Genomic DNA, 8,152 nt, shown 5'->3' with positions numbered 1-8,152 from the left:
TGTTATTTGATTTCAATTCCCTCTATCTCCAATTAGATATTTTTGTTATTCACTTAATTCGTGTTACTACGATGAATTTTCTATTCCAGATACGCGTTTTTTTTCTAATGAAAATTCCGAAAGGGTTAACGTATTAAAGAATGTGTCCGTCGTTGATTGCTTTTTATTTTTAAGATACAAGATGAAAGGTAGACGCAGAATACGACAGAGAGACTCCAGGTTTAATGTTTATTTTATTTTTTATTCTTTGTAATATTTTATTATTCATATAACAAAACTTTATGAATAAATATAATCACTTATTAAACTTTAACCTTAAATGTCTTCACTTAAAAATATGTCAAAATTTGACCCGGGATCTCCAAAATCGTAGCCAAAAGTACAACATGCTATGGAGGCGAAAATTACTGTTAGATAATAATTTTATAAAAAAGACTTAGATTAGAATTATAGATATGAATAAAATTAAAAAAAACTTTGGGTTGCAACACGGTTTATTTAAAAACATTCTTGGATTGTTAAAGAGCCCTCAATTTAACATACTAAAAAGTTGCTAATATATTTTTATTGTATTTTAAAGAATCATAATAGTTAATACAGTGAAAAAATACAAATTTTGTAAAAAAAAAGTATTACACCGTTAAATATTCCAATATCCATTAATGGCCTTAGCTTTGCCCATTATTCATCAGCAGGTCTAGTTTGATTCTTGTTATTTCCAATATTTTTACACACCTTTTCCTGAAATAGAGTTAAAAAAACATGAAATTCTTCACAAACTCAACAGTATTCATATTTTATGAAAAAATAATTAAATGGCGTTATACTAAAACTCCAATTGCGTTTTTTACTATCCTATTTAAAAGTGGGGTCATAGTGGTTTAACATAAGCGAAAACAATAATGATATATAAATCTGTTTAAAATGATGCTGCTTGTGTAAAAATGTAATAACTATATATTGTACTTATGAAACTTTAAAATAATAAAAAGGAATAAAAGGTAGTAGGATCAAGCAAGGAGTTTAGGGGGCGAGGGAAAGGAATTTCTTTAGGAATTATCAGATAAAGTGAGGTCCTTGATTATAAAAAACGTTTTCTCTAAACAATATATATGGATAGCGAGAGAATGACTAAGAAAATATATGTGGCGAATGTGAGAGGGAAAACAGAACGTGGACGACCGAAAAAGACTTGGAAAAAGATCAGATCAATCAGAACCTAAAATCTGTCAAAAGTCTGCGTAATCGGAGGGCATGTATGACTAGATGTATGGATGTGAAGGAGGCGAGGAGTGTATGTCAGGACAGAAGAGTGTGGCGTTCCATCCTCTCTGCCTACCCCTGCGGGGAAACGGCGTGATGGTAGTAGTAGTAGTAGTAGTATATATACATATTACACCATATATAGGGTAACGAAATAAGAATTAAGTTTTTTTATACTTACAATTTTTTTACATATTTTCCATTTAATGGTGTGATTTGGTTCGCTAAAAACTTGATTCACAAGCAGCAAAACAAAGAAGAAGAGAGTGAAGAATTTCATTTTTATAATTTGATTTCCTCTATGACTTATTCAGTACCAATACAGACATTGATTGATAGTGAACTATGGGAAATTTTCTTATTTATACAGAAAAAATAGCCAAGAAGGTTTTACGTTGACAACATAAATCATATGTAAAGTTTATTATGTACCTTGAAAAAAGGTCATTGATTTAACTATAACAGCGGTTAATTATTTTTAAATTATTTTTAATACCGTCACATAAATTATCTTGTTACTGTTATCTTCAACAGGGCAATTTGAAGTTCACGAAGAACATTTTATTATAAAACATAAATCAATGTTAAGAACGAAAGCAAAACACTAATAAAAGGCGTTAGGTTATCAAATATAAAAATACCTAGGTGTTATCTCGATCGTTAAATATGCGAAAGATAGGTGATTATCGATGCGCTTCAGGTGTTAGCAAAGATTAATATAAAAAATAAGAGTGAAAAATCACTTACATTTTTTTTACCCTCCTGGGAATCGAACCCGGGACCTCCAGTACGGTTGCCAAACGTGATGACTACTATATAATTATATATGTGCTCGTAGATATACATATAATTGCGTAATGTTTTGAAAGAAATTGAATAAAAATAATGCGCAATCATTAAAGGAGGGTTATCAGTTGTTTATGCCTTGAAATTATTATTTAAGAAATTCAATTTGTTATTAATGTAAATGAAAGTAACTTCTGTTTTCTCGGAAGAAGATAAGAGTTTGGGATTTTTGTGAATAATTATTCACATGATAATAAATTTGATAAATATTTAAAATATGTGCATTTGGACGTAAAAGGAAATAAGTAAAATTGTAGTAAGAAATTGATTTTTTATTCAATTTATACGGAAGTATACTACAAAAATCTTGAACAATTGATTGAATACTGCACATCATTGATTTGAAGTAGTGTGACTAAGTTATATGTTTATATTAAATCATTAAAAGGATATAAACGATCACGCCATATTTTAGGTGACAATCCATAAAGAAATTATAATTCCCAGTTGGAATTAAACCTGAAATATAATTCTTCATCAAATATGTATATTAATATTCATATAACGATGAAAAAAACAAAAATATATTGAACAATTTACTCCATATTTTCTTACATATAAATTAGGTACATATGTGGAGAAAATTTGTTTTGTGATACCGCGATTTTGTAGAGAGACGATATAAAATTAAACATCAATATTTCAAAATTTTACTTGATGTATTTTACCTTTAAAGCAAGTTATTACGTATTACGTTCACAGCATAATTATTATTTTTCATATTAAAATATAAAAACCACATCATTTTATTAATTCCGCATATTGTTGTACAGCAATATTCACCTTGCCGGTTCTTTATTAAAATTTATTTTGAAAATGCGTTTTTTCGGGCAGATTTTTTCTGTTTTCTTTATATTTATATTCGTGACATCACTGGCGTATAGTTCTCCAGTTCCAGAGCCGAGATGGAAGGGTTTTAAGAAAATTGTAAGTAAAATATAAATAAATATATATAGTATTACATAAATGTATTTATTACAATGGGAGGTTTATTCCACATTAACTAATTAAAACTAACTCTACTTTAAAAGCTAAAGAGGGTTTTACGAACAAAATACTGCATACGTATATAACTCCTTCTTTCTGGCTCTATTCCGACTTTTCGTCATTGTAGACTGTTGGGGTCAACTCTCCTCGTCCTCAGGTTTGAGGTCCTTATATCACGGACAATATTAATTAAGCTATGCCTTCGAATCATGCTTTATTTTTATATCATCAATGATTTTTTTATCTTCCTCTATGTAGATGTAATAAAAATAATAATATTTTTGTTAATTTTTTGTTTTAGGAGAGAATAGGCCAACATATTCGAGATGGAATTATAAAAGCAGGTCCAGCAGTCGACGTTATAGCAAGTGCAAAGGCATTAGGCAAATAAATCAGAGGTCTTCCAAATTGCGTGTACTTTGCATCATGCATTTAAAAACAATTAACTGTTATTAGTTTTAATTTAAAAAAAAAACACCACTCGACTTAAAACGACTTAAATTGATCAATAAAAATGGAAGTAAAAAATTAAGTTTATTATTTATTCGTTTACCATCTTGATTATACAGACGTACCTCCATGGGCTGTATGGAGCATTTTGTCACCGGACTAACCTTTTACGTGATCTTCTTTGGGGACTTGCTTTGCTTGGAGTTCAAACCTGAAAACAATACTATGGAAAAAGATGATAATTCATTCTAGCTGTCTGGTGATACCTGGAAGAAGCTTTAAACCAAAAGAGCGTATGTGTAATTACTAATAATTGTCATGAAGTGGGGCATTCCGCCTCCATACTGTGCTGGAGGTCTGGAGTTCGATTCCCAGGAGAGTTAAATTAAATATGAGTGATTTTCCGTTCAAATATTTATTTAATATTACCCTGGACGCAGGGTAATATTAAAAACATTCATTCTATTTCATATTACCATTATTAATATGGCCATTTTTTGTTACAATACGAAAATAATGAATCGACATGTGTGAGGTTGTGGTCGCGTAGTTAGTGTCGCGGACTCGGAGTCGGAGTTTGTGAGTTCGAACCCACTCTACCACAATTTGATACCCATTATTAATAATAAACTGCTCAGGCTCACTGGAATAGTATGAAATTGAAGCATTTTTTGTATGTAATTAAAACACATATATTCATGTTTTTAAAATGTGAAAAAAAAATATCTTAAAATTACCTCAAAATATAAAGTTACTTACTTTTCAACAAAAAATATTAGCTGACCACTTTCGAGTCTTTGAACTACTTGATACATTTTATATTGTTTATTGATTCGGCATTAACTTTGTGGAATGACATGTTGATTATTTAAAAAAAAAATGTACGAGTAAAATAGCAGTAAATGAGTTTTATTTAATTACACACGACTAGTTTAAAAAACTACAGATATTTACATCTACGGGGGAAAATTTAAACTTATCCTTTTTAAGCGATTTAAAATTCTGGATTGTAAATAAGTATTCCCCGATAAGCTTTTTCTATCGGTCAATTATACCCGTTTCAAAGAATTATACATGAACACGCGTGTATCAACATAATACCGCGTTCGTATTCCATGAAAAATCCTCGTCATCGCACGAGTTTATTGAAATTTATGCGGTCGAACCGGCTCGGCTCGACTGCCTGCAGCAAATGTTTCCTTACTGGACTTCCCCGCCGAAGTGTTTTGGTTATTCCCCTTAACTTGAAAGGAGAGAGCTAATAAAAGTTGCATATATAAGCGATGCTTCTCGTCTCGGGATACATCAGTCTTCCTGGCTATCAACTCGAGATAACCTCGGGTTCATATTTAATATATTTTATTAAAAACAAAGTGCAGCCAGTATGAAATTATTCGCAAATATTATATCATTGTTCATTATCGCTATGTTGGTGATGTCACAAATATCTTGTTCACCAGTACCGGAGCCGAAATGGAAGTTCTTCAAAAAGATTGTAAGATTTTAAATCAACTTTTAACGTACATATTTAAAACACCTTAATTTTTTTTTCGACTACAATTTATAAAAACTTTTATCTTTCTCAAAGATCTACGAGCACATCGCTCACTCCTTTTAACAAAGTCATTTATACAAAATCGTCAATTTTCAATTGTGTATGTTTTCGGAATGTCCAGAAAATATACTATATCCCTGCAAAAGCGGCATATTTTTAATTTAATATTTACCCGCTACAGGGCAGATAGGGTTATTTTTGCATTTTGAAGAAAAGGTATTGTTTATTTTTTTTTTAATACTGTAAATATTTTTCAAATGGAGAAAAAACCTTCAGGTTTTACCTTAAACGATCTGTTGCACAGTAAAAAGTTCAATAAGTGGCTTGATATTTATTTTTAATACATTTTATTATATTCTTCAACTTTAAAAACGATCTACTGAAAAATCAAGTTTTTGATATATGACGTTATTGAAAAGAGTAAGCGACATATTAGCTGATATGCAACCTCGAGTAAGTTAAATTATAATTGCCACTTTTTTACTTTTCTCATCTTATATTACTCCTCTATCCCCATTTCTATAAAACAATAATATCCTTCACCATGAGCTTATTCAATTCCGTCAATTCCAAATTTATTTAACTTTATGATTATTTTTCCTTAATATTGTCGATCTCTAGAGTAACTGAAGTTACAATATGTTTTAATAATTTATGTTAGGATTTATAAAATGAAGATGTTCTTTAACACTTTAACACAAAAAAGTAATAATACCCTTTTCAGTTCATTAGTTGGAAAATAAAATTAAGAAAGTTTTAATTATTTGAATGGCCCAGGATTGAAATTATATTTTTCATATCTACCTTTCCACCCTCACTATCATATTTACTTTAAAAATGGTTTATTTAAGGGTAATTGCTTTTTTTGAATACGCTTCAAAACCCAGATGTGCCCAACACCTTTGGTTTATTGAAACTGTACATTTAAGCCAAACAAAACCATCGTGCGTTATTTAAAAATATATTTTAATTAAAATTATGCAATTTATTATACCTACACATTTGCACAGATTCTCAAATTTACAATTACAACAAAAAATGTTTTGAGTTTTTTTTTTTTTTTTTTTTTTTCAAACTTGTTTTGTGTCAGTATAAACGATTATACTGGAACATAAGTTTCTCTGAGTAACTTTTCATTAAGTTAAAAAAAAAAACTAAAAAAGTACTGTATTATATTTTTACAGGAACGAGTTGGGCAAAATATTCGAGATGGAATCATCAAAGCCGGCCCTGCCATAGCTGTTCTAACGAGTGCCAAGGATTTGGCGAAAGGATAAAAATATATGAATTTAGTTAAAATTAATTAATTAATTTTTATTACCGATGAGATTATATCATATAAAAATGGATTTGTAATAACTAGTCTATTTGTATGTTTAATAACAGTATTTTTTTACTCATTATATTCATTTTAAAATATTTAAGTTCCAAATAATTTTTCATTTAGTATAAAAATTTGTTTACAACATTTTGAGTGTGTCCAAATACTTGTTCACAAAATCTGGATTATCTCCAATTACAGGAGTTATTTTAATATTATTTTTTGACATCTCATCAAAGATGAAGAAGAATATTATAAGTATTATAAGTATTATAAGTATTATATTATAAGTATTTGGACACACTCAAAATGTTGTAAATAAATTATCTGGTCAAATTATAAGCTTAATAATAAAAATGAAAATGGTGTTTTCTGGCGTTTCTCATGTGTGTGATTATAATCCAGGATTCGGATCTCACATACTAATATAAGAGTTTCTGCTTAATAAAAAAGCTTCTTTACATCTCACCAATAGATGTCTCTAGTGAAGTTCTAGTGATTCATGAACAAGGTTCCTAAATTGGTTCATATATATAGAACTTCCAAGAATTTGAGTAGTGTGGTTGTCAATAATGGGTAGAATTGGTGAATGTTACACGTGTGTAAAGTGATCACTTAAACCAGCCTATGACGGTCGTAAGCCCCGTAAATGCCCAGACTTCCATATTCTTCTTCATCTTTGATGAGATGTCAAAAAATAATATTAAAAATTTGTTAATAAATTAAAATGAATTATTTTCAATAAATATTTCATTTTATTTTTTAAAAAAAATGGTAATATGTGAATCACATTCTGAAAATATGAAGAGGTAGAAAATATTTTTGAATAATCTATTGTTCACTCTGAGTAATACCACTCAAAAACTCTACTTTACGACTTCCAGTTTCCGAATGACCATTCCTTCGTCAGCTCAATTATTTACTGTTCATTTATGTACCTGTCATAGGCTGGTAAAGTCACTTTACACAAGTGCAACATTCACCATACTACCGATGATTGAAAACCACAATAATGAAATTTTCGTACATAAATACAAAACTCATACATAAATTACACATCTCACGTTGCTTCATGTTTGAGGTCGCGAGAGCATCTTTGATTAGGTTGAGAAAGCTTTTCTAGTTGTTAAACACTGTAATGTTTAGTTTCTCAAACTGAACATAACAGTGTTATGTTTAGTTTGAGAAACACTATCATATCCGTCAAATCTACATATGTTGACATGTCAAAATAGAAAACTAACTCCAAAGTGAAAAAACCAAGATTTGTGAATAGGGATTTTGACATACCCAAAATTGTCGTATTCACTATGGTACAATACAAAATAAATTAAAGGAAATCGGGGTATTTACCAAGTGAAATGTAAATTAAAATTTTATTAAATATTTTTTTCTTGCTATATTATTTGTGTTCCAGTCGTGTTAACCTTAATTCCATGTCCCAAAATGAGAAATAGAAATTTCTCATCGGGAATATTATATGTATATACGACTTGTGTATGTAATATGTTTTGAAATAGATAATTAAAAAAAAATAATAAAAAATATCAAGTCTCTAGTTTTAAAAAATAAAAAAAATATTTTCATAATCTCATCCAATATGTGCTAAAAATAATTAAAAAGACATCCTGTAATTATTGAAAAATAAATTTTACGTACATTGCATTCATATGGTAGATTTCTCATGCATTTAGGTTTCATAAATCCTTAATAACGAAGGTATAAAGGTT

At 29.2% G+C, this 8,152-nt stretch overlaps 2 protein-coding genes and 1 long non-coding RNA gene across 3 annotated transcripts; 2 read left to right on the top strand and 1 right to left on the bottom strand.

Annotated features, from left to right (window-relative positions):
* Positions 1–476: 476 nt before the first annotated feature.
* Positions 477–2,147, bottom strand: LOC148308528 (uncharacterized). The gene is made up of 2 exons (XR_015837669.1): positions 2,011–2,147; positions 477–741 (listed from the first exon to the last, which is right to left on the bottom strand). It is a non-coding gene; the product is annotated as an uncharacterized LOC148308528 (long non-coding RNA).
* A 721-nt stretch (positions 2,148–2,868) lies between these two features.
* On the top strand, positions 2,869–3,631 carry LOC148308527 (cecropin-A-like). Its single transcript, XM_088261561.1, has 2 exons — positions 2,869–3,036; positions 3,398–3,631. Exons 1-2 carry the CDS (start codon positions 2,926–2,928, stop codon positions 3,485–3,487), a joined length of 201 nt encoding a protein of 66 aa, XP_088117687.1. The 5' UTR covers positions 2,869–2,925; the 3' UTR covers positions 3,488–3,631.
* A 1,190-nt stretch (positions 3,632–4,821) lies between these two features.
* Positions 4,822–6,643, top strand: LOC148308526 (cecropin-B-like). The gene is made up of 2 exons (XM_088261560.1): positions 4,822–5,041; positions 6,286–6,643. The coding sequence occupies exons 1-2, from the start codon at positions 4,931–4,933 to the stop codon at positions 6,376–6,378; spliced, it is 204 nt and encodes a 67-aa protein (XP_088117686.1). The 5' UTR covers positions 4,822–4,930; the 3' UTR covers positions 6,379–6,643.
* Positions 6,644–8,152: the final 1,509 nt, after the last annotated feature.

Source organism: Brachycentrus maculatus, unplaced genomic scaffold, assembly GCF_059751285.1.
Source record: "Brachycentrus maculatus isolate JH-2025_06_01 unplaced genomic scaffold, ASM5975128v1 h1tg000158l, whole genome shotgun sequence".
NCBI lineage: Eukaryota > Metazoa > Arthropoda > Insecta > Trichoptera > Brachycentridae > Brachycentrus > Brachycentrus maculatus.
Note: the sequence above shows the minus strand (reverse complement) of the source record. Positions and strands in the feature narration are given on the sequence as shown.